This window comes from Malania oleifera, chromosome 3, assembly GCF_029873635.1.
Source record: "Malania oleifera isolate guangnan ecotype guangnan chromosome 3, ASM2987363v1, whole genome shotgun sequence".
NCBI classification, from domain to species: domain Eukaryota; kingdom Viridiplantae; phylum Streptophyta; class Magnoliopsida; order Santalales; family Ximeniaceae; genus Malania; species Malania oleifera.
Window position 1 is genome coordinate 14542680 of NC_080419.1, and position 26844 is coordinate 14569523.

Here is a 26844-nt window from a genome sequence, read left to right on the forward strand (position 1 = left end):
CACACACATATATATATATATATATATATATATATATATTAGTCATGGGCACGCGCTCTAAGACTTTCCATTTTTTTCAAATTTTTTTAAAGAAATAAAAAAAAATAAAAAATCAAATAGTATAAGGACATTTTGGGATAGTTGTAAATAATTATAGGAATAATTTAAAATAATTATGAGTATTATAAGAATAATTTGATATAATTATAAAGATATGATGAAAAAGTTATAGATAATTAAAGAAGTATTTTGAAATAATCATCGGTATTTATAGAGATAAATTTAACATTTTTGAAAGATGACACCAAATAGGAAAATCCCCTTTATAATAGTATATATATATATAGATTATTAATTAAGGATATGGGAGATAATTTCCAATATCTTTTTTCTTCCCTATAATTCGTGAGATGTTCTGTCTCTTCTACAGGCTTAAAATTAAATAAAATTCACAAATATAACAAATCAATGAAGTGAAGAATTTGAATTGAAATTTACTGCCAACATTCTTTAGGGCATAGAATTAGAAAATTAAAAATTAAAATTTTATTTCATTTTAACCTTTTTCATTCATTAGTTTAATATTAAAAACTCAATAGTTGATAAATTTTAGTAAGAAATTGGCGCCAATAATTTGATTATAAAATCCTTTCTTAAAATTTTATTACTATTTTCTTACTTTAAAATTTCCAACAAAATGTAGTCCACCTTTATGGCTTGGTCATACTTAATTTATGGCATTTTAATTTGTTTGCATCGACTCTTATATTTATTATTCTATATAACATAAACACACACACACAACAAAAAATTATCTAAAATAATTATCTTCAATCTATTAGATGATTTGGCACTAAAAGACGTCAACAACTACGAGCAGCCTAGAACAACTCCATTCCACCACCTCAGACTTCTGGGTTCTTAATTATTTTTTTTAAATCCAAAAAAAACATATTCATTTATTTTTGAATTTGTCGATCAAGAATAATATCAAAATTTAATATTTGCCATAAAAATTACACTCTTTAATTTCCTAAAATTATTACAAATCTACCAAGAAAAATTCATTACAAGTTCTAAAGCAAAATCTGTCTAATAAGGCAAGAAATATCCTCTATGGTTCAAGTACACAAGAGCCACTGGGGAGAGCTGCTTTAGAAGTCCAAGATAAGCCTTTGAGAAACTTCTAAGAGAACCAAGAGCAGAGCTCATGCATCCCTGAAATCAAAAGCCATAAGAAATTTCAGCATAAAAACATCAAACATCAAGCATCAACCAAGACGCCATGACTACAGAGAAGGAAAGGGAACACAATCACGTTCCAAAACATAAAATCATACAATTAATATGAGTATCTGTTGGGGGGAAGCAAAAATAAAAATTTAGAAAATAAAAAATTGTAAGCAGACACCAGAGGCTGGGTCTAATTCTAATATTTTCAAATGCAAGACATCCTGTTGATAGGAAAAAAAGAGATTTCTTATAACAAAGGGAGAGAGTAAAAAGGATGCATATGCAAGATATTTAAAGTTCTTTCAAATTATACCAGTTGGTGTCTTGGAGACAACATGGAAAAGACATTCTTTCAAACTTTCCTATGTAAATGTTGGAAAACTGAAACGCAATGAGGAATTTTGTCATCTTTGAAAATTTGTAAAATAAAATTGTTTTACACAATTAAACAGGCCCTAAGCTTCTCTACCATATTGGAGTTGTCTAATATGCATAATGCATTTTCTTTGCTGTGATGGTAATTTCCTAGATATATAAAAAAGATGCTCATGGACACCCTAGAAAGACAAGATCCAGGAAGTGAACTTCGCAGACAACCTAGACATCGAGAACACTAAAATCTTGACCTATCAATCTCTGACTGAGAGCAGGAAACTGACTTGTTTGACTGTTTTGATTTTCAGCCCAAATAACATGACACAACTTTTTGAATAAACAAGCAAAATATTAAATGAAACACAACTTAACAAAACCATATACCAAACAGAGGGGACATCTCATGCCCCTATACAATAGAAGCAGAATCACAAGGACAATAAAATCTTCATTTGTGCAAATTTCAGTAATTTTACTAAATAACACGAATCATTTAAGGAAAAAAATAAGAAGGTAAAAAGTACAGCTAAGAATCAGCCACTCATACTTTGCTATTCAGAACACTTATAAATAAATAAATCTAATGTAGTAACAAAATATAGATGAGATAAGAGGAAATTGATATATTTGTTAAATGGTCCATCTGTTTTATAGAACACTTACTAAGTCTTCTGTGCTTGCCACTTTGCTATACTTCCATACCACACCCATTGGAAAACTAGAGCTGCAAAACGTGTTATACCAGCAGCAACCACCTCAACAAATGCCATCCCAAATGATCTTTGAGGGGATAGACCAGCAGTCGCTATGGACAGCAAAAATCCCTCAAAATTGCAGGGGACAATAAAACTACAAGCTTTGATGCCATCCAAAGCTTTCTTGGCAACCTCATCAGCTTTCATTGCTCCAGAGGAACCTGCTATGATACTGGTGAGCTGTGGTTTTCTCTTGTTCTCTGCAATCAATAAGCCACTGTCAGTGGAAAGCTCCTAAAAGCATACCAGAACAAAGTCCTGCAACAGTTGGACCCTTAACAGATTATGAGTACTGAGCAGTGTGTTTTTCTCAAGTAGTTGGAGTCATGTGCTACATGCTTGGAGTTATGTTTAGGGAACATGCCTAAGGGCATCTAGAAGATATGCCAAAAGGCTAGAAACCTTCTCAAACCAAGGACATAATCATCTTGCTCAAAGAGTTGGTCCCAAATGAACAAACTATTTCTAAATTCTGAGCGTCAGGACTCTGTAAAGTCAAATATTGTCCACTTTTGAGTTTCAACCCAAGCTAATATTATTCTTACAAAGTAGAATTAGGCCTTTTATATTTTAGACCTTTTACACAAAAAAAGCCAATTCAGCTTTCTTATTTGGTCTTTTCCTTTTTCCAACAGACTCATTGGGAAAAATGTATCAGTAGAGCACAAAACTTTGACATTTGGTATACAGATGAGTTTGAGCGTATTTTGACTTTATGTCAACTATTTATTTACTAAAAAAAAGCAAAGAGTGCCCAATAAATTCATTAATATATTTGTTGTTCAAACTATTCTAGAAACATCTACCTGAAAATTATTAAATACAGCCAAAGTCATTTAGAATAATTCCACTACTTCTAGAAGTGTTGTTTTTCTAGTCATCCTTAAGAAAAAATATTATAATGACTATTCTGCCCTTTAAAATACACCCTCCAAAATTTTAATTACAACAGAATCCTCTAGGCACGTCCAACATTGCGTGCTGAAGAGCCAAAACTCCATCTCACCTTCCCTTTGGTTATGCTCTCTCTCTCTCTCTCTCTCTCTCTCTCTCCCCCCCCCCCCCCCCCACCCAAAAAAAATTCATGAGCACAAACTTTACCAAGATCGACACATAGGTGATTTGAGTTTAGAATGGGATTTGGATGGTCTTTTATTGATCGATGTTGATGAAGAGTTGGTGACGTTGGAGTTTTTCAACTCATTTGATTTGGAGGAAAATGGTTGGAAAGGGATTTCTTTTGGTTGGACGTGTATGCACAATTCATGGCACATCGCATGTGTGCAAAAGTTCTATGTTTGTGATGGTACCTGGTCTTTGGATTGGTATGAATTGTTGTGGACTAGAGATCTGGGTATTTCATGTTAATTTGTGTGCTAAAATTTTGCATATGCAAAAGATGGAAGATGCATTTGTTTTGCGAAATAGTGTGGGGCTGTTATCAGACTTGTACTCTTAGAAACAGGAGTGTGAAAAGAACCTACACTAGGTCTTCTTTCATCACTAGGGTTTTGGAGATAATGAAAGGGCTCTGTTAGGATTTCTCTCTTACACTTTTCTGTATCTTTTTTTTTTCTCTCTCCTCTCCCTGTCCTGTCTCTGTAAAAGAATTTCATTCTGCACTATACTCATTTTGCAATGAAATGAAATGCATGCTGAATTAATTGTGCTCTAATTATTTGATAGTTTATTTGTTTTACTTTCTGATCAATTTAGCCATATGTGCACCTCTACAGATAATATAAAATTAATTTTGTTTATTAGTAAAGATAAGAGAGAGAGAGAGAGATCCGAGGCTCTCCACAGGGCACGAGTTGTCTTCTCAGGCCATCTTCCAGACGGTTGTCTCCACGCCTATCCATCTTGATGATTTAATCGGCAACAATGTGGCCAATAAACTGCCCACTGTCTGCTCTCATTGCCGTCGCGTCCCTCACTGCACATCGTCAACTCTGGCCAATCCCAACCGACATCGCCACTTCCTCTTGCCACTGTCGCTGTTTAGAGTTAGCTGCGAAATGATTCCAGGCAGCTACCTGTCTTCTTGATAATTCGTGCTGTCTTAGTCTCCCAAACCTAGTCAAGATCAAGCACCAAGAAGAAAAGAAAAACTCCCACTCTCACTCCGCCTCCTTCTCCGGCGCACGCGGAAAAGTGCTTTCTTCTCTGTCAAACTCTGAACAGTGTCTCCTTCTCTAACGCATCCTTGGCAGATGGCATATCAGTCCTGTGCTTCCTCTCACAGCCAAAGGCGTCTCCTCCACACACCTCCTGCACCGCGGCAGCCTCCTACGGCCAGTGTGAGGACCTCTTTCGGGACAGCCTCCCACACCAGAAGGTCCAGAACTATCATTGTAAAGTAACATTCAGTTCTTTCGAGTTCGTGAACCTTCAGATGTTCTTGTTCTTGCGAAGCTTCTACAGGTTCTTCTTTGGATGCATTCGCAGACGATTCAGGATCACTGAGGTCATCGACGGGGACGGACAGATCCGCCCCCAAAGCTGTCATATCCAAGTCAGCAAGAACTGTGATATTGTTGGTAAGGAAATTCATTAATTAAATCTAACAATCTCAGCTTCATATTAAATTTTGGATTCATCGTATACAAAAGAAATAAATTCCCCACCAACTAAATTCCTCTTCGTTTGTTTCTTTTACTTTTTACTTCTTAAAGGTTTCTTTTCTTTTTTATTGCTTTCATTTCCTGTATTCTATTTTCTCTTTTGGTTTTTTTTCTCACCAACCAAACAGATCCACTCTCTGAACTTCCTTTCTTTCCTGTCTTTTCCTTTGTTTTCTCCTAAAGACTCAAATAAATCCAAGGATTTCTTGTTTCTTCAGTCCTAAAATAATGAAGAAGCAATAAAGATTTATGGGTTGAGGAACCTTGTTTCTTTAATATTCTTGGATGTGATTCTAGAATTTAGACTTGAAGAATTCTTGCGATCCCTCGATGCTCAAATATTCTTTGAATTGATTGCCGTTAGCAGCATAAAAAATTTCTTGCGTCAAAGGTACTTATGATACTATTTTTAAAGCGGTTGTAGTTACCTTTTTTAGTTTCAGCCACTAGTGAGATAGTCTCCTCTCTTGTTATTTCTTTTCTTGTTACAATTATTAATAATTTTTCCAATATTTGGTTAGTAGTGAAGATTTTGTGTTTTTGATTTATAGGCTTACTATATGCATTTTTGTGCTTTTCATTTGCAAGTTTTAGAATATACAAAATTTTTCAAAAAGTGCTATTGCATGGTTTTTTAATTTTAGCCTAGCTTGGATTAACACCCAAAGTTGTATGCTATAAAGTTTTTTAATGCATTGTACTGCGTGTAAATTAGCCGTAGGGCGTGACTTAGAAAATTGTCTATGTGAAATAAGTTAGCAAAAAAAAAAATCAAACGCGTGCTTCGCCTGTGTAACACAAATTCTTTGTACACAGCCGGTCCCAAGCCCAAATTAAGGAGTAGGGTTGTGCTAGGTAGCTGACAGCCAGTGTAAAACTTTGTTAGACCTTATCATCATGAGCTCTTACTAAATTCACCTAGGTCAAGGGAATAGACCGAGTCAGTATAAAAGGAAGAAAGTTAATACGTTAGCACTAGCAACTAAGCTAAGCAGCAACTTGGAATATAGGGACTTTTATAGGAAAAAAGTATGAAAATAGTGGAAATAATGTTTAGAGGAAAAATTAACTTAATCTGCCTTCAAGAGATGAAATGGGTAGGAGAGAAAGCTAGAGAAATTGACAAAACTAAGATTTAAACTTCGGCACACTGGTAAAGAGAAACATTAAAATGGGGTGGGTATTATTGTAGATAAAGACTTAAAAGATAATGTAGTAGATGTTAAAAGAATAGGAGATAGGATCATTAAAATCAGGATAGCTTTAGGCGGAAGATAGTAAATGTCATTAGTGTGTATGCTCCCCAAATAGGCTCAATAGAAAATCTTAAAAGACAATTTTGGGAAGATATGGATAGTATTACAAGGGATACCAATGTGTAAAAATGCGTTCATAGGAGTTGATTTAAATGGTGACATTGGCAAGGATTATATAGTATATGAGAGGATACATGGAGGCCATGGATATGGAGATAAAAATGAGACCAGTGATACGATCTTAGATTTTTCTATATCTTACGATTTGGTTATATTGAATACTTACTTTATAAAAAGAGAAGAACACTTAATAATTTTCAAGAGTGGGTATAATAAAAGCCAAATAGATTGCTTCTTAACCAAGAATGGGGGGATCATCTATCTTATAAGGATGAACACTTAATAATTTTCAAGAGTGGGTATAATAAAAGCCAAATAGATTGCTTCTTAACCAAGAATGGGGGGATCATCTATCTTATAAGGATTGTAAAGTTATTGCAAGTAAAAGTTTGGCTACTTCACATAGAATCTTAGTACTAGATATACATATTTGAAAAATGGAAGAGTAGTATAAATCAACACAGAGGACTAGATGGAGGAACTTGAAGGGAGATAATATAGAAAAACTCAAAGATAAAACGAATAAAGAGTGTGATTGGGCAATAGGGGATAAGGTTGATGCAAATATTGTTCGGAATAAAATGAAAAATTCTGTCATAAGGATGGTAAAAGAGGCTTTAGGTGAGTCCAAAGGAAGATATCTGAGTAGTAAAGAAAGTTGGTACAAAATATGTCAAAAATTGTAGAAATATAAAAATATTGAAAAATATAAAGAAACGAGAAAAAATTCAACAAAAACTATCAATGAAGCTAAACATAGAGCTTATGATACTTTATATACTAAACTAGATGCAAAAGAAGGAAAAAAGACATTTATAAACTTGCCAGAGCGAGAGAAAGAAATTGCAAAGATTTAGGTGATGTAAAATATATAAAGGACGAGAATGATAATGTCTTAATTAGAGAAGAAGAAATAAAAGAGAGGTGGCGGAGATACTTTGATAAGTTGTTTAATGAAAACCAAACTGAAAGATTGAACTTGGAAGTGACAAATGAGGAGAAAACTAAAAATAGGAGATTTATTCGCAAAATTAGAGTCCTTGAAGTAAAAATGACATTAAGAAAGATAAAGAGTGAAAAATCCACAGGACTACATAAAATACCAATTAAAGTTTGGAAATGTTTAGGGGATAAAGGAATTATTTGGTTAACTATCTATTCAACACTATTATAAAAACCAAGAAAATGCTAGAGGAATGGAGGAAGAGTATGATAGTATCCTTGTACAAAAATAAAGGCAATATTCAAAATTGTAATAACTATCGTGGAATTAAGATTATGATTCATACAATGAAATTATGGAAAAGGGTAATTGAACATAGAAGAAGATTAGAAATGAAAATTTCAAAAAATCAATTTGGTTTTATGCATAGGAGATCAACAACGGAAGATATTTATCTTTTAAGAAGTTTAATGGAAAAGTTTAGGGAAAAGAAGGACTTGCGTATAGTTTTTATAGTCCTAGAGAAAGCTTATGATAGAGTACCTAGGGAAGTTCTTTGGTGAGTATTAAAAAAAAGGAGAGTTTGCAATAGATATATGAAGGTCAGTAAGGATATGTATGATAGAATAGTGACTAGCGTTAGGACTATAGGACAAGATTTTAGAGAGTTTCCAATCACAATAGATATACATCAAGAATCTACTTTGAGTCCTTATCTTTTTACTTTACTAATTGATGAACTTATTAGGAATATCCCAAATGAGATCCCTTGGTGTATGCTGTTTGCAGATGATATCATGTTGATTGATGACAGTAGAAGCGGAGTAGAATCTAAGCTAGAACTTTGGAGAGCCACTTTAGAGTCTTAAGGGTTTAGGTTAAGTGGGAATAAGACAAAATATATGAAATGTAATTTCAGTAATATAAGGAGTAGCAATAGAGAGAAGATTAAACTGAATAATCAAGAGATTAATGACATTGATAGATTTAGATATCTTGGACCTATTGTGCAAGTTGAAGGGAAAATTAATGAAGATGTAGTACATAGAATTAAGATTGGTTGGTTAAAATGGAGGAGTGCTTCAGGTACGTTGTGTGATCGTAGAAAACCCTTAAAATGAAAAAGAAATTTTTATAAAATGGCTATAAGGGCAGGTATGCTTTATGGTTCAGGATGTTGTCCGACTAAGAAACTACATGTACAAAAAATAAAAGTTGCTGAGATGCGTATGTTAAGGTGGATGAGTGGTTTAACATTAAAAGATAAAGTAAGAAATGAGCATATACGCAATAATTTAGGTATAGCACCGATTGAGGACAAGATGAGGGGCAGCATAAATGATTTAGGCATTTGAAATGCAGACCTAGTAGAGCACTTGTGAGGAGGAGTGAGTTAGTATTTCTGGCATGAAAATGGGTAGGGGTAGGCTTAAAATAACTTGGAATGAGGTAGCGAGGAAAGATTTAATAGCCCCTAATCTAATAGAAGAAAACACTCTGGATTGAGTGAATTGGCGGAAAGGATTCATCTAGCCACTCTACCTAGTAGGACTTAAGGCTTCTTCTTGTTGTTAATTTTGTTTATTAGTAATGTTTAAAGGCAGTGTTTCTTATCATGGACACTTCTCATAACTGCAGGTTTAGGAATGATTATGGAACCATTAACAATGTTGCTTCAATATTCTGCTCTACATGGCAAATTATCCTACCACCCTAGATGTAAGAAGATTAATTTAGTAAATCTGTGCTTTGCTGATGATTTACTAATTCTATCCAAAGGAGATATTGATTCAGCAAGAAGTATTAAGTGTTCTTCATGTTTTCTATAAACTAACTGGGCTGAAATGCAACACTTTGAAATCAGAGCTATTTTGTGCTGGCCCTTTTAATGTAAAGGTGCAGGCAATTTCTTCATTGCTTCAAATGTCACAGAGCCAGCTTCCAGTCAAATATTTGGGACTGCCATTAGTTACCAAAAAGATAAATAGAGCTGATTGTGATATGCTGGTTGAAAGAATATCAAGTAGAATATGCTCATGGACTCAGAAATAAATATCTTATGCAGGAAGGCTGAAGCTAATAAAGTTCATACCTCGAGTATTCTTGGTTATTGGGCATCTGCCATATTTTTGCCTAAATCAGTTATTACTGAGTTGGAAAGGAAGTTTAAGGCATTTTTGTGGAAGGGAAATGACTAAAACACGAAGTCTTGTAATGTCAAAATGGAAAAATATTTGTATGCCTTTAAAAGAAGTTGGTTTGGGCATCAAATGACTTAGAGAGTGGATAAACAGCATCTGCTATAAAGCTGTTGTGGTTTATTTGTACCTCTTCAAGTCATTTGTATGGATGATTAGGATACAGACAAGTTAAAAAATATTTTTAAGCCTTTAAATGAGGGTGGTTTGGGCATCAAATTAATTACAAAAATCCGCGCACACGTAATTTTTCTATCAATGGTGGTTTAAAACAAATGTAAACTTGTTGCCCTTACCAAATAACTTAGTTACTCGAACTAAAGGATCCAAAATACACTAAAACCCTTTCTAAGAAGGGCTAAAAGCTTAAAACATGCAAGTACGCTAATATGCAAAAGGTTGTGCGTGCTTCAAAAAAATTCACAGCCGTTACACCCGCTTCCCGTTATGTAACATCCGGTACTCCCACTTCCCATTACACCCGTTACTGTTACATTACGTTACCCGCTACCGCGATTTAAAACCATTGTTAAAAGGTCAGCATTTGGGCAGTCAAAAATAATTCAGTTGCTCCTGGACCTGGAAAAGGATTTTGAGGGCAAGGGAATTAACTTATCAAACATACTGTGCAGGGTAGGAAATGGTAAAACAGCACATTTATTTTTTGACAAATGGCATCAAAACAGTCCTTTGCAGCAACACGATGAAGTATGAAGTTCATTTTCCTACAGAGTTGGAATTATGAAAGGAAGCTCATGGAAGCTGCCTACAAGACACACTGTCAAGGTTTTCTCTTTCCAAACTGGTCTGAGTTTTAGTCCAAAACCTTCCCATTCCAGTAAATTCTCCTTTTACTCCACATGGGACAGCATTAAAGAAAAAAGACAACTTGTTACTTCGCCAACAATCCTATGGTCTATACATGGTGTTCCTAAGCACTTTTTTGTGGCATGGCCTGCCATGCTAGATAGACTTAACACAATGGATAGAATTACTAATTGGGAGAGAAGTGTGAATTGTATGGTTTGTGGTTTATATCCTGAGACCAGAGAACATTTGTTCTTTGATTGCCAACATTTGAGGCACGCGTACTTGGCAGCATTGTCAAATTTGAATCTGCAGAGGATTCCTTCCAGTTGGAGTGATAGCTTAAATTTCATTGTGGGTGTGGGAAGTAACCTTAAAAGGGAGAAATACAAGCTCTTTTGGACTGCAGCTATATACTGTTCATGGAGGGCCAGGAATGATCTACATTTTGAAGGAGAGGGTTTTGATCACGTGTTTTCAGCTGGGCAGATTACATGCTCAGTTAATACCAGTTTGGAATAAGCTAAAGACTGCTGCTGATGTCTGGATCTAACTAAGCTGTTTTCTATGTAGTGACTTATTAAGGTATATTTTGGTTTTGATGTTTGTTTTTGCATTCTAAATAACCACTTGTATGGCAAAACCGCCTCTTTCCAGCTTAGATTATATATGCTTGATTCTTACTATACATACACACACACACACAAACACACACACACACACACACACACACACACACATATATATATTCTTCCTTTGCTAAGCTTTTTGTGTTTCTCAACTAAAAAACCTGAAAATGCATTTACTCTTTTGCCCTTTATTACCTATAATTTTGATGGTGGAAACAGCAGTTCTTGAAATATTTGTACAGGATTTGGGGTACAAAGTGGCTGATTTTGTATATTTCCATACCACAATTTAATACCATGATTTCTAACTTGTAATTAAGAGTTACCTGTCTTTATTTTAAAAAATATCTTACTAATTCTTTTAATAAACATACAATATGTAAATTTCAACTGTTACTATTTTCTTTTTGATAATAAAAGAAGACAATTCCTTAAAAAAAGTACAAAAAAGAGAATAAGAAATCCTCTTAAACAGAACAGAGAAAAACAAAAATTAGAAAAAAAAAAAAAGAAAAAAAAGAAAAAAAAGAAAACATCAATCAAACCAACAAAGATAGCCAAAAAAGCTCAATACCTCCAAAAAACCATAACCAATGCAACAAAGTGAAGCTAAGTAATGAATCTTATCTCATAGCAAAGAAATATTTTCAGCTACTTCCCAAGAAATATATGCACATTATCTTCCAATCATAAACCCCACAACAATACAAAAAATGCACATCTCCATAATGTTACAGCATCCTTCTTCCTACCCCCCAAAAAAGAAGAACAAAAGAATTCTCCGCCAAGTTCAAGCAAACCCAACTTTCTCCCAGTAAACCAAAAAGCTTATTCCATATTTTTCCAAGCAAAATCACAGTGCAGAAACAAATGAGAAGCTGTTTCTGAAATCTTAACAGCTAAAACATAAAAAGCACACATTTTGGAGAAAGTTCCTTCGAAGGTCTCCTACTATGCAATATATTGTTGGTGTTAACCCTATTACACCAAATAAAAGTATTAGTGTCAGGGACTAGTCTTGTGACCCTGACACATGGTTTTTTGGTATATGATTTTGATTTGGAGGGAAGGTCAGTTAATCTGAATCCGACTATGTGGTTGTCATGGGGATGGTTTTGGTATGTCACTGTGACATTGTAGTTGGTCCAAGTAATATTGATGGTGGTGTTCTCAAACCTATGATGTATGAGCACTAGATCCTTGGCGGTTACTCATATGTGACTGAGAATACTTCGAAGGGGGAACACCAAGTAAAAGGCCTACCTCCCTCGGTAACCTATTAGGTACTAAGTGGGCACCGTAAGGAGCGCTAGAGGGGAACTCTTGACATCCTTGAGGATTGTCCTGGACTTCCATATGGGATTCAGAGTCTCACGAACGATCCATTCGGGAATGAGATCGCGCGGTATTCTCATCTTGGAGGTTTGGATATACACCTTTCTTGGCTATCAACTACACAGTTGGGTGGTATCATCCAAGACCTTGGTTACTGTGGGGATGAGAGTTATCCTCAATGCTCGTGGAAGATGAGTTATTTTCCTTATAGTTCGTGTTTGGGTTCCTTGGTGATGACCTTAGTTGGTTCAAGGATTGTCGAGCCGTGAGACTTGACCACTGGGTTAGACACTTGAGTGTTTCTTTGGACAAGGATGAGTACAGCTATGCTGAACTTTGTGTAGTCTTTGCCACCGCACGGGCATGGTTCCTTGACTCTTTGGGAGGATTTTGGCAAGGATGATTCCTTTTGGTCATTGAGATCTCCACATTTGTGATAGTTGGCATCAGAGCATATCTCTCAATCCTGAATGAAAATAAGATTGAAACTATTGGCATCAATTTGATTGAGGGTATTCGATTTGTGACATTGTGTGGGGGAAGGAGTAAGTTACCCTAGAGTAGGTTCTTGTCTCGCACTCCCCCCTTGTCATGTGACTCGTTATGGGCGATGAAGTGAAAAATTGGCCTTAATGAATATCTTGCGAACGTCTGGTTACTTGATGGTGTTCTATACCCTTGAGAAGGAATAAGGGTGGATTGAAGGGAACTAAGATGAGCATACCTTGTGCCCTTGAGATGGGTATTGTTGCCACACTTTGGGAGTCATCCTATTGTGATTGGCATTGGAGCTCAAATGGTTATCCGTTGAGACTTTGTGGTGTCCTCATTCCACAAGGAGGGTGATACTCTTAGTTCTGGTGGACATAGACAATTGAGGGAGTTTGGCCAAAGGTGCCTCCCACGGAACTTGTCGTTCAAACCCATAGAGGGAGGTTACATAATTATATCTATGGGGAAGAATGAGTTTTGAGTCCCTTGGACAAATGGTCCTCGAGCCACAAGTGCAGCTCTGTGTTGGTCACGGTGGTGACATTTACCCAAGGGAGTATGGACTCGAAAGGGAACCACAAATGTAGCTCATTGGACCTCGTTGGAACCCATAGATGCTCTTATGATTTGAATTCCAATGGGAACACTGTCGGAGACTACTATTGTAGAATTAATGGGAGCATGCTTGCGTTGTTGGCATTGTAGCCTTATTGATGACCCATACCAAAGACATTGGGATGAGTTTTGCTAGAAGGATTTTGAGTCATGTTGTAGTGGGCACATGAGCCATTTTGGCCAGAGGGCATTTCTTGTTTGTTGTTGAGCAGGTTCATGCAGCACAACTAAGCCAAAGGGCTGCCTTTCAAGTGAAAGTTGAGTTAAAGCAAGGGGGCAAAGATATCAAAATAAAGTAACCATGATGGACTATGGTTGAGATAGGCTTGCAAAGGAAAAGTGATCAGGAACCTTAAGCTTTGATTTGGGTTTTGAGATTTGGATGTTTGAGGACGTGGAAGATTGGTCGCAAGATAGAGGATGGTCACTTGAGATGTGACTGGAGCTTAAGCCTTGAGGATTTGAGGAAGTTTTTAGGGTTTTTGTGTGCTTGGATTTGAGTCAAACGGTTAACTTCGAAATTGTGGTATTCTGAACATGTTGGTTATCTTGTGAGGAATTGGGTTGTGAACCCCAAATGTTGAGATCGTTTGTGTTTTTGGAGTTTCCTCGGTGTTGGACCATCCTTGGGGTTGTGTCTTGTAATACTCCTTGGGTGAGAGACTCACCTTAGGAACCGTTTATCAATTTAAGCTTGGTTGGCTTGCTAGAATTGGTAACCCCATGGTTTTGAGACAGTGGTATAGAAGAGAATCCAGAGTGTGGTCTCACCTTTGGAGTTTTGTCTTGTAAGACTCTTGGGTAGAGACTTACTTTGGAAACGGTATGTCGATTTTGCCTATGAAGGTTACTTGGTTAACTATAAAGAAGGTTGATGGTTGAACTAGGAGGACCTTCAAAATGGAATCTATCCTTGAAATGGCGAGGTTGTATGGAACTGAAATGAGACTTTTGTATTGGTTGCTCCATGGGCTGAATTGAGATGGATTTCAGTTGGTCTTGGAGCAAGTTTGGCTTTTGGGAAGTAGTTTGCCTCCATAAATCAATGGGCGAATGTTTTTTGGAACTCTAGTAAGAGTTTGATTTAGAGAGACAAGGTTGTAAATACAGATCTGCATCAAGGATTAAGAGTTTGAGTTCTAGGAGTGTGTTAATCTTTGAAATTGCTAGTAGGCTAGTCGGCGATTAGCTTGCAGTCGAGCTACGATCTTTGATGTGAGAGGTCCTGGGTTGTATTAGAGATCTCAGTGTGGTTCAAAGGAAGCTTTATTTAGTTCGGATTTGAGCTTGGTTGAAGACCTTGTGTTCAGAGTTATGTGCCACGAACTTCAAATCAAAGTGGGATCAAGTCCACCATGCGATTAGAGACGAGTTTGGCTACTGTGAAGAGATTTTGGATTGTGGTTGATCTAAAGCCTCCTATTTTAGGGCTCAACAAGTGTTTTGGATATTGGATTGTGTATGTTCATCAATGCGAATGTTGATGAGATTGAGTGGGGCAATGTCAAGGTCTTAAAGTCTTGCGACCTTGACACATGATTTTGGTATATGATTTTGACATGGAGGGAAGATCGATTAACCTAGATGTGACCATGCAGTTGTCACAAGGATAGTTTTGGCATGTCAGTATGATGTTGTGGCTAGTTCGGATAATACTAGTGGTGGTGTTCTTAAACCTATGCTATATGATCATTAGATCCTTGGTGGTTGCTCGTACGTGACCGAGAATACTTTAGAGACTAAGTTTTTGGGGAACAACAATTGAGCAGTCTACCTCCCTGTATCATGTCAGGTACTAAGTGAGCACCCTGAGGAGAGCTCGGAGGTGGACTTTTGACATCCTCAAGGGATGTCCTAGGCTTCCGTACAGGATTGGGAGCCCTATGGACAATTTATTTGAGAATGAGAACACACGGTACTCTCAACCAAAAGGTTTGGGTGAATGCCCTTCCTAGCCATCAGTTATATAGATGGGCATTGTCATCCATGACCCCGATTGTACTATGGGGATGAGAGTTACCCTCCGTGTTGGTGGAAGTTAACTAATTTCCCTTACCATTTGAGTATGGATTCCTTTGTGATGAACTTAGTTGGTTCAAGGGTTGTCAAGCCGTGACTTGACCACTAGGTTGGACACTTGAGTGTTTCCTTGGACAAGGAAAAGTATAGCTAGGCTAGACTTGGTGTAGTCTTTGTCATTGCAGGAGCGTGACTCCTTGACACTTTAGGAGGATTGTGACAAAAGTGATTCCTTTTGCCCATTGAAATCTCCATGTTTGTGACACTAAGCTTTCAAGAAATCTTTGGCCTTCCAAATTTTTTTAAAAAGGAAAGATTACACTAGAAAAGATTACAAAAAGATCTGCAAAAATAAATCTGCAAAGAATCCAAAACCAAGGATGACTATCCACTTCAAAGGAGAAATGAAAATTATCCAACATCAACAACAAAGAAGAAAGCTCATATACCTACTTGTCATTAAGAGATCTACAAAAGTGAAAATGCCAATAAGACATAGGACCATTTGAAACCTTAAAAAAAAAAAAGAGAAAATAACAATATCATGCTCCAAACTAAAGCAATAAAGATGAGGAAAAGAAGTGGACAAAGCAACATTATCCATCTAGATATCTTCCAAAAGACAAATTGGAGGAACCTCCCCCCTTGAAACCGACTTCATATGAGGAATAAAAGGGCATATATTTGGAAAATAGACCTCCACGGACTCTCTAAAGAACACATAAATCCCAACTTAATATCCCAACCATTCATATGCAATCTAGACTCAATTTTAATGATTCTATGCCAAAAAGAGAAATCATCTAAGGGGAACTGCCAAAAAAAGCCAACAGGATAGTGTTTTTAGACACCAAAGTTCCAAGTCTCAAACCTCCCCTGTAGTAACCTGAACCAAGAAAATAAAGAAACAAATAAAAGAAAAGAGAAAGGAAAGGAAAAAGAGGATTTTGGTTTGGCCAGGGCCAAAACCGTCACTGGTTTTGTAAGGGTCAGAAAAACCGTCACCGGTTTTCCTGCAGGTAAACAACTGAGAGCAGGTTTAAGGCCAAACCGTCGCCGGTTTGGTCAAGCCCAAAAAAACCGACAACGGTTTTCCTGCGGGTCTGTTTACTTGAGGGCTAAGTTATGTGTTTTATTTCATAACTCTCATATCTCTCTCTCTCTCTAACCTAGGGTTTGGAAGGCTCTCTCTTTCTCTCATCTCTCTCTCTCCCTCCTAAGCCTCTCGGATCATCTTCGAGTGCTAATCAATCCTCTCCCCCTTCTCTCGGCACGTAGGCCGTCAATCCTCAGTGAATTCGTGCGGTTGGATTTTTGTGGTTTTGAAGGTTTTAGGCATTTTCTTCAAGAACAGGTAAGAGGATTATATTATGTCAGTTGTTTTGAATTATGGACTGGTTAAATTGCAATTTATGTTTACAGAAACGATATATATGATGTTTCTAAACGAATCAGTTATATAGAAATGGTCGTTTGGATTTTTATACATTTTTGGGGAAAACTAACGTGATTGAAATCTCCTATTTTCAATAAAATATGTAGTTCGAGTTAAATAAAACCCTGGAGATGCTCAGACCCTGTTTTCAGCAACTTGTATGTTTCCCCGTCAGTTTATTTATTTATGGTTATCAGATGAAAATTGTGGGGCGTGAGAACAGTTTTAAAATGGCATATCTGAGCAGAATGTTTTTACTGATTTTATACAGTATGATATAATAGCTGGGGGCCGAGTTTTGATATAACGATCGGGGGCCGGGTTTTACTGAATGTCATATTTTATACGAAATGAGTTATAATACAGTTTTTATTGTGTAAATTGCCATATATGATTTTAGAACCCTGTGGATATGTGATGTGATATTGTGAGCACGGTATTGTAGCTATATGTTGGCAGTAAGTGCAATCACACAGAGATGGAAGTGTGCTACGAGATAGTCGATTGGAGACCTGGGCTACAGTACTACCCCGAGGTCAGTGTTGGGGGGGGGGGGGGGCCAACCGATGCAGTTCTGGGTGACCATAGATAGGTACAATCGTACTTACAACCTTATTTTTGACTCAACTATGGTCGGCCGGCTATAGGCTGAGTCCAGCCTTCGGGACGCACGACCCGTCATGGGGGGAAGCATGTCGTATGGGTATATGATAGCGTGACAACACTAATTTAGTAGTCCAGCTTGTTTCTTTTATGCATATATGAGCAGATTTACTATAAAATGGGCTATAATGAGCCAACAGTTTATTATTCTGAAATTATGTATTTTTAGATATACAGTGCAGTACAGTTTTAAAATGTCATTTTTATATACAATGAAATAATGAAAGTTTTATATTCACATAGGAACTCATGCTAGCCACAAAGTGATAATAATATAATTTGTTTTACTAAGAAGTGTCTCATCCCATTATACAAATTATTTTTCAGGTCCTTCAGGAAACCGTGCCTAACTTTCTACGAGGCAAGGATTAGTCCTGTGGGGGTGATAGACAGAGCTGGTGAGTCACCAGCGGTTTCATTTTGTTATTTTGATGGGTTTTATTTTATAGACAAGTAGTTGTATGCATGTATTTGTGAAACAGTTAGAACTCTGGTAAAGTGGTTCGGATGTTTTAGTATCTTCCGCTGTATGGTTTAATTCTAGTAATGACAGGTGCACTCGAGATTCCCTGGTTAGGGGCGGGTTGCAATATATATATATATATATGTGTGTGTGTGTGTGTGTGCGCGTGTGTGGTATCAGAGAGACTTATTTGTTTTACTAGCACTCCGGGCCCACGTGGCAGGTCAGGGCGCTACAGGGGGTATCGGAGCATATTTGATATATTTAGCAGGTTAAATATTCAGGTCGTTACATCCCACTCCCCCCCCTCCCCCCCAAACACCATCCCCTTCATTTTAGACCTAAAAACCACACCCCGACTAACACATCCCTCTTCCCTTCGACTCTAGAAGAAAATCACTCATAATCCTCTCCAGCTTACTAGAAATACCAATAGGAATCCTAAAAAATAGACAAGTAACATAAACGGACAATAGCAAGACAAACCTAAATAAGTGTAATGGGACATCTAATGAAAATAATGCGCCTTTCCACCCATTTAAATGCTTTGGCCTCCACTCACTACTAGATCCCAAAAGCCCCCAGTCGTCAAATTAACACCCAAAGGGACCCTCTAAATAAGACAAATTCCAATCCAAAATACCACACCCCGCTAATGAGGCCAACTCCTTACTCTACCAGCACTAGGATTAATAATAGCAATACCACTCTTACCCAAATTAATTTTTAGGCCCAGAAACGTGCTTAAAAATACAGAGGAGGCCCAAAATATACAAAAAAGAATAATTATGATCACCTAAAAAGAACATAATATCATTGGCAAATTGAAGATGAGAACCAACCACATCCTCCCTCCTCACTTTCAAATCTTTCATCAACCCACATTCACCACCAAAACTCCATCCACCACGGCATCAACACAAACAAAAAAGTGAAGCGTGGATCCACTAATTTAAAACCCCTCAAGCACTAAACCAAGGTTTAGGTTCACCATTCACCATAATAGAAAACAAAATATGGGACATGCAAGCCCTCGTCCAAGAATGCCACATCTCCCCAATCCCCTATCTAACAAATAATTTTATCCAAAAAAATCCAACTAACCCTATCATAATCTTTTTCAAAATACAATTAAAAAATAATCCCCTTCTCCAAACATTCCCCGTCGCCTCATTAGCAATTAAAATAGCATCCACAATTTTCCTACACCCCACAAACTCACTTTGAGCCTTAGAAGTAGTATTATCAAGCACCACATTCAACCTATTAGCTATCACTTTAGCAATATCTCATTCTAGAAACAAAGCTAAAGGTCTAAAATCAGCAATCTCGATTGATCTACTCTTCTTCGACACCAAAGTGATGAAGGTGGAATTAATATTCTTACTCATAATCTTATTCTAATAAAATTCATTAAAATCCTTCTACAAACCCCCTTTAACCACATCCTAACAATCTTGAAAAAAAAAGCCATGCTAAACCCATCCAAACTCAGAGCCTTATCCCTATCCATCCCGAACACAATAACACTCATGTCCTCCTCTTCAAAAGATCTTTCCAACCAAGTCACCTGATCCCAGAAATGGGGTTCTAGTCTAAACATCAATCATAAGCCTACAAACGTCCTCCTAAATATGGAGATTAGAGAAAAAACGAAATACTTTAGACACAATCAACAAGGATCCAAAGTAATCTTGCCCCATGCCTACATCTAATTCCCTTTTTTAAGTTCTTTTTCACATTTCCATTAGCTAACTAAGGAAAAAATTTTGAATTACAATCATCCTCCTTAACCCATTTAAATTTAGTCTCTTGTCTCCAACTTCCCACTTCCTTAAAAGTTAAATCTTCCAAATCATTCTTCAATGAAATCTGATTAACCTCCTCACACTTTGAAGGCTAACATCTTCTTCTTTTCTATCTAGGTAATCCAACTCACCCAAAATGCTAGCCTTCCTAATCCTAGTACCACAAACACCTCTCTATTCCACTTTTTTAAAGTCTCTTTAAGACATTTAAGCTTCCTTATAAGCCTACACTCTTCCCACCCCCTCTCTAAATCATCGCTTTAAGACTTCTTAACAAAGGACTGAAAAGAATCATGATCCATCCACATATTCTCAAAACAAAAAGGAGTAAGGCCCAAAACAACCTTGCTATACTCCAGCAAAACAGAAAATTAATAGACACAAGTCATGTCTAGATAAAACAGTTCAGAGAGATTTGAAAACTTATCCTCCCACTCGCTACAAAACAAAAACATGCCTAGCCGACTAGCAACAACCCTAGTGCAACCCGCAGACCAAGAGAAAAGTGTGCACCCAACTAGAGGTGTCTCAAGCCACAATCTATAATGAGTCTATCGAAATTCTGCATGCTCAAAATAGCCCTCCTATCCCTCTTTTTCTCCCTAGGAAACCTAAAAATGTTGAAATCACTACCTACAATCTACCTAAGGGAACAAAAGCCAAACACAGCATATAACTCGTCCCAAAAAACAGTCCTAAGAGTAGGTATAGAAGGCCTATACACAGAAGAGATCCACTAATGATCCCCACGTTTCACATCTACACCAAAAGGGGGAAGAATTTCTCCCATCCTCTCCTGAAACCTATACCATGGGCCTCCTTCAACTCTTTTGAGACCTAGCCATTATGGAGGCTGTACTTGGTAGCAATGACTTCCCTCCAGAAATGATCTTGCTCTATCAGAATCTCAAAAGACACTTCACCAAAAGGTCCTTATTGAAAATGAGAAGGGATTTAAGGCCTAAACCTCCCTTTTGCATAGGTTGTTTAACAATCCCCCATCATGAAAGATGATATTTAAATTCCTCGCCCACGCTCCTCCAAAGGAATCTTCTTTGAATACCTTCCAATTTCTTGGCTACTGCACTAGGATGGGGAAAAGAGACATAAAATAAATTGGGGGATAGGATAAAGTACTTTTGAGTGCGAGTCTACTGCCTTTTGACAGATAAATCCTTTTCCAACCCACAAGTCTTCTTTCAAATCTGCCAACAGTGGGGTCCCAAACTCCCTCATCTTTGAACTTGGCTCCCAAGGGGAGATCGAGATAGGCAATACGAAAAGCTCCAAGCTTGCAGCCTAAAAGACCCACAAGAAAAGGCCCACAATCACAAATCCCCGTTGGAATGATTTCACTTATGCACAGATTCACTTTTAAGCCTAAGTCTGCTTCGAAACAGAGGAGGATGCATTTAAGACTAAGGATTTGCTCAAGCTCATCCTCAAAAATATGATAGTGTCATGCAAAAAGGAGATGGGAGACTACCATAATGTCATTGTTCCTTTCAATGCTAAGCCCCTTGAGCAGGCTACCTTCATTACGTTGGTTATCATAAGGCTCAACGCTTCAATCACCGTGACTTAAAACATTTTTAAAAAATGAAGAGAGGAGAGGGGATTTCCTCGTCTCAGACCACGAAATGATCTGAAAAAATCTTTAGGGCATCCATTGACAAGCACTGAGAATGAGAGGGTAGAGATGCATTGCAGATTTCCCCAAAACCCATTCTCCTGAGATAAACTGCAGAAAATGGTCTAACATCTTCTCCATGTCCATCTTGCAAACCACTCCTCTTTTCCCAGCCTTAATGTAGGAATCCACAGCTTCACTCACAATCAGAGCAGCATCCAAGATCTGCCTGCCTGCAATGAAGGCATGCAGGTGTTTCCCAATAACTTCTAAGATTTCATATTTGAGCCCAGCAGCGGGGACTTGGAAAGGAGTTTATATAAGTTGCCAACTAGGCTGATTAGGCGAAATTCTTTGATGTTGCAACCCCTGATTTTTTAGGGAACATGAGATAAAAGTTGAGTTGATCCTAGACAAAAATTTTTCTGTTCTATAGAAATCTTCAAAACTCCAACAGTGGCCTGCTTGAGAAAATCCCAGTTCCATTGGAAGAATGTCACGTTCAAACCATCAGGAGTAGGAGCTTTGTCATGAAATATACAGTTGGATCACATTTAAAAAGAAAAAAAAAATTAAGGGATATGTGTTGGATATATTGATCATATTATTATTTTCTAATTTTCTGATGGGAAAAAGTAGAATGAAATAAATGTTTAAATGTCAATTTGAGCAATTCAATTATCCTTGCCATGTTTTAGATTCCTATATATTGATATATACATATATATTTTTCACAGATTAGTTAAGCTTATTTTATACTTTATTTTTGTAACTTAAAAGAAATTGCAGGAATAAAACTTTAAAAATGAAAAAAAAATAAAATAAAAAATAAAACAGTTTGCACCTCGTGCAATGCACACACACAAACTAGTCAAATCAAATATAGTTTCACACAGGCACCTCTCCTGATATGGATTGCAGTAATAAGCCAGTGTATTGCAGTACAACAAATACCAGATAAATCACTGAATGGATGAAACACAATAATCATTATACAGTCTTGTAGTTAGATTTCAAACCTTCCAAGAAACCAGGAGTTTCGGTGTCTGGAGGGAATATGAGTGAGACATGGATGTTGTCCATAATGACCTCCTGTTGCAATGCTTCTGCCAGACCCCTAAGGCCAAATTTACTGGCTGAATAAGCAGCGTAACCATATATACCCACCTACAAAGAAGCATGATATAAACTCAACAACACGAAGCCAGATGAATATGTCTCTAAAGGCATTTGAAAATATAGCAATGCTAAATAAGCTTTACTTAGTACCAAGTACCAACTGCACTTAAAGAACAATGAATTTAAAGCAAGAAAAGAACGATGGATACAACGCCATTTAAAGGGGAAAAAGAAACTCTGAACCAAGGTTTAAAGCTCCTGTTTCTTACAAAAGTAAAATCAATTCTAGGAATTTTTGGGAATGCAAGAGCATAGATGAACTTCACAGACAGCCAGGCAAATGGTAATGCATTTATAGTTCCTTGTTTTATAATTGCTATTTGCTGCAAGATGCGCATGGAAATTTAAAATTACTCATTACAAGTTTGATAAAGTTAAAAAAAAAAAGATGGATACAATGTTATTTGAAGGAGAAAACAAAAGGCAAAAGGAAGCTGTAAACCAAGGTCTGAAGCTCCTATTTCTTAGAGAAGTAGAATCAATCCTAGGAATTTTTTGGAATGCAAGAGCTTAGAGGAACTTTACAGACAGCTAGGGAAATGGTAATGCATTTAATAGTTCCTTGTTTTATGATTGCTGCAAGGAAATTTTGAATTAGTTCAATACAAGTTTGACAATATTAAATTTTTAATAAGACAAATGTAATATGGAGACATCACCAAAATCGACCACAAAGCATTAATGCTTTTTACTTCAAGCATGTGCAAGTGCATGTAGACTTTCTATGCTAAAAAAGAGGTGGGGGGGAGATCTTGAGCCCAATGCCCTAGTTAAATTAACATAAAGATAAATGAGTGCTATATTTCTAATAAAACAAAGAAATAATTAGTAGATATATACACTCAATAAAGCTCAACGGGCGTAGATCCTGCCAAAAAGTACCCAAAAGATTCTCTGAAGCTTCATCAAAACTCAACCATTTCTATATCCAATTAAATCATGATGTGCACTCAGTTGATTATCACTGGTAATGTGACTAGTTTATATTGGTATTGAAACATGATTCTCCAAGCTCAGCAGCCACAGACTATCACAGGAAGAGGTTAAGTAAGCCCAAAGGTTAGGAGGTTTATGGTCAATCTTCCCAAACGCAGGATAACTGGGAATTAGAGTAAGGCAAGAAGCGAGAAGATGAAAATGTTGCAAGGAGTTGCAGGGACCAAGACAACCACGAACGCTACTAATTAAGGAGATAGGAAGGTCCTCAAAAGTGAGGATAACAGTATCTAGGGATATTAATTCCACAGGAAAACGTTGATAGTAGATCCAAATGTGATTTTGGCTCATGTGGATTAAGAAGTTGGAACTGCTGAAGGGTTTCAGGAGGCTGTCCACAAGAAGTATCCAAATCAACCATGAGGATGTTAAGCAGGAACTTCAATAGGTTAGAGTCTCCTACACAGTTTGACGCCTCAAAGGTTTAACATTTTTCAAAGTATAGGAAGGTGCAAGCAGATAAAAACAAGGTTGAGCTCTGTAAATGGGGCTGGTGTGGAATCTGCTGGGGAAGGTTATGGCTAGCAAGGAAGGAGACTGGAAAGAAACCATGTGTCTGCAGAAAAAAATTAAAATATCTTAGTTTGAAACCATCCAGATGCTGAATGGAGACTGGGTCTAATCTATAGGCTATTAGATTGGAACAGAGAAGGAATACTTGGGAGCTTGATAGAGGAGATACTTAAAAAGGGCCAGAGTATTCTTATTTCTTTATGTAGTTTTGTATGCGCTACAAGACCATGTTATTAGTGGAGACTTCAACCAAAATTTGAACTTCAAAGACAAGCAGAGCTCCAAATACAAAGTAGCAGGGAACAAGGTATGTATCATGAAGAATGAATTAAACTAATCGCTTCAGCTAATCTTAGGCTCCATCCGGAAGTTGGAAAACATTAAGGAAAAGACCAAAAAAAAAAACTATTAACAAATTCACTTTTTTATGTTTGGTTCAAGAAAAGAGAGCAAGAAGATAAGATATATAGAAAATAAAAAAAATCTTAATTTTTTCACATGACTAAAATTTGATTTTTCTTAATTTTCAATCATATTAGAACAAATTTTCATTTTTAATAGTATTTGATGTATACAAAAAGGATTTCATTCTTGTTTTCCATTCCTTTTTTTTTTTCCTTAATGATCCAACTGAAGCCTAATTGACCTAAGATTTATTGGAAAAAAATTATATGTGATCAAATAGGAGATTGGATAGTGAGCAGAACAGAGAAAGAAAAGACTGGGCATTTCCTAACCTGCAATGCACAGATGAACATAGGAAACCTGATGTTGCGGTCTGAGCGGTATAGTTTCACTCAACAGCCCAGTTATCCTTAATGCAGATCGAAGCGATTGGGGGGAAAAATAATTCAAATTTTAGCACTCCTGGATTTTGAGAAAGGATTGCTGAGGAGTTGTTCAGGACAGTTCAATTCTTTGACTAATGCAGTTCAGGATGGTTCTAATGCTAGGAAGTTGGGAGAGGTCTATGGGGGACTTAAGAAATGGAGTAAGGTGGCTATTGGAAGCATCGAAAAGAGAACAGGAGTATGTCAAAAGCAGCTGGCCTGTATTCAACAAGAGGATCCATTGGAAAGGTAGGAGGATCAGGAAAGACAATACGAGATTAGATGTCCGGGAATTACTTAGAATGGAAGAGAGGAAGTGAGCTAAGAGTAAACTGCCAAGGTGAATTGAATACATAAAGAGATTGGAGTAGAAAAATTTTTACTCAATCATGAAAAATAGGAGAAATCCAATTAAATAATACGATTAAAAATGAGAATGGCAGCTGGAATTTTCAGCAAGAACTCCATAAGCACATTCTCAATTACTTTGAGAATCATCAAGGCCACAAAAGGATGAAGAAGTAGTAAACCTTGTTGGAACAACTGTCCAGCCATATCATATTGAGTAGCTGCAAAAGGATATATGAAAGGGCGACTGGGGATGCAGCTTTCAACACTGGGTCTCTCAAGGCACTTGATCCAGGCAATTTCTCAAGATCATAATGCAAACAGACAAAAGCATTCTAAAAACAGGAAGAGAAAAGTGGGATTGAACTTGAGAATTCAAAAGATTAAAACTAATTCTGTGTGATGCTTTCGGAAGGAAGAAACTTCAGCAGCTTAGTTTCGGACTGGTGGCAGAAAGGAAGAAAGTTGAACCTGTACAACTGGTGAGCCTCTCAGGCAGAAGCATAGGCTCTTAGGGAGGCGTTTGATTTTGCAAGAAATCTGGGATTGTCCGAAGTTACCTTGTTGGTGATGCCTAACTGAAACTAGATGACTTGGGGGCTCTCCTTCTAAAAGGGAATTAATCATTTTATTTCCTATATACTTGGCTCAATCCTCGACACGGTTATCATATTTGTTAGTTGGTAGGGGTTTTAACAATCTACCTCATAGCACAGCTAAATATAAAAAAGTGTCTCAAAGCAATAATGTCTCAATCTTTCAACTCATACAGAACATCCAACACAAAATATTACCCTCAAAAACCATTATAGAAATCACAACACGAAGTAACACACCTGCCCCGCCTGCGACGACATGAGAGCAATCGAAGCAGGTCCACGTTCCCTCCGATTCTTCATCCCGGGCAAAACAGCTTTGATCAAATTGAAAGTCCCCATCAAATTCACATCTATCATGAACTTCACCTCATCCAAATCCTGCCTCTCCAACTCTAGAGCCACAAACACTCCTTGATTGCAAATCAGAACGTCTATGGGACCCGCCTGCTGCACCACTCGCCGGAGGGCTTCGAAGTCGCGCACGTCGGCGGCGAAGACGCTGACGTCGATGCCCGTGGCGAGGCGGATGAACTGCCGCGCCTCCTCAAGCTTCTCGAGGTTGCGAGCCAATATGGAGACGCGCGCGCCCTCTAATGCGGCTCGGTGCGCCAGGGCGAGGCCTATGCCGCTCGATCCACCGGTAATGAAGACATGGCGGCCTTTGATCGGGATATTGACGCGACGGGGTCGAACTAGTAGGGCAAGGCAGAAGAGTAGAAAGAGAGGAAGAACGAGGACGAGGAGGGAGAGATACGCGAGGTTTACCATGGATGGAGCTTCGGAGACAAATGGCTGGAAAGTGGAAAGCTCCCCGCGAGGAGGACAACGATGACGAAACGTTTGATCGGTTCGTGTGCAATATTTTAACCGGAAAACCATCCGGTTTCCGGTCCGACCGGTTTGAAAAAATTATTTATTCAAGATAAATAATATGAGTTAAAGACAATGTGAGGATTGAATTTGTCACTTAATTTTAATT

The 26844-nt window shown here is 37.4% G+C and overlaps 1 protein-coding gene across 1 annotated transcript; it reads right to left on the reverse strand.

The window, feature by feature from the left end:
• Window positions 1-928: 928 nt before the first annotated feature.
• Window positions 929-26697, reverse strand: LOC131150202 (3-dehydrosphinganine reductase TSC10A). The gene is made up of 4 exons (XM_058100797.1): window positions 26103-26697; window positions 22420-22567; window positions 2272-2563; window positions 929-1218 (listed from the first exon to the last, which is right to left on the reverse strand). Coding segments are annotated over exons 1-4 (972 nt in total). The 5' UTR covers window positions 26634-26697; the 3' UTR covers window positions 929-1217.
• Between the last annotated feature and the right edge of the window lie 147 nt (window positions 26698-26844).

Excerpts from the sequence above, each read along its gene's own strand:
- LOC131150202 (XM_058100797.1), bottom strand. The coding sequence starts at position 26,633 with ATGGTAAACCTCGCGTATCTCTCCCTCCTCGTCCTCGTTCTTCCTCTC. Across the intron at positions 22,568-26,102 it reads TGTCGTCGCAGGCGGGGCAG|GTGGGTATATATGGTTACGC; the intron begins GTGTGTTACTTC and ends GCTTCTTTGTAG. Across the intron at positions 2,564-22,419 it reads AACTCCTGGTTTCTTGGAAG|AGAACAAGAGAAAACCACAG; the intron begins GTTTGAAATCTA and ends TATTGATTGCAG.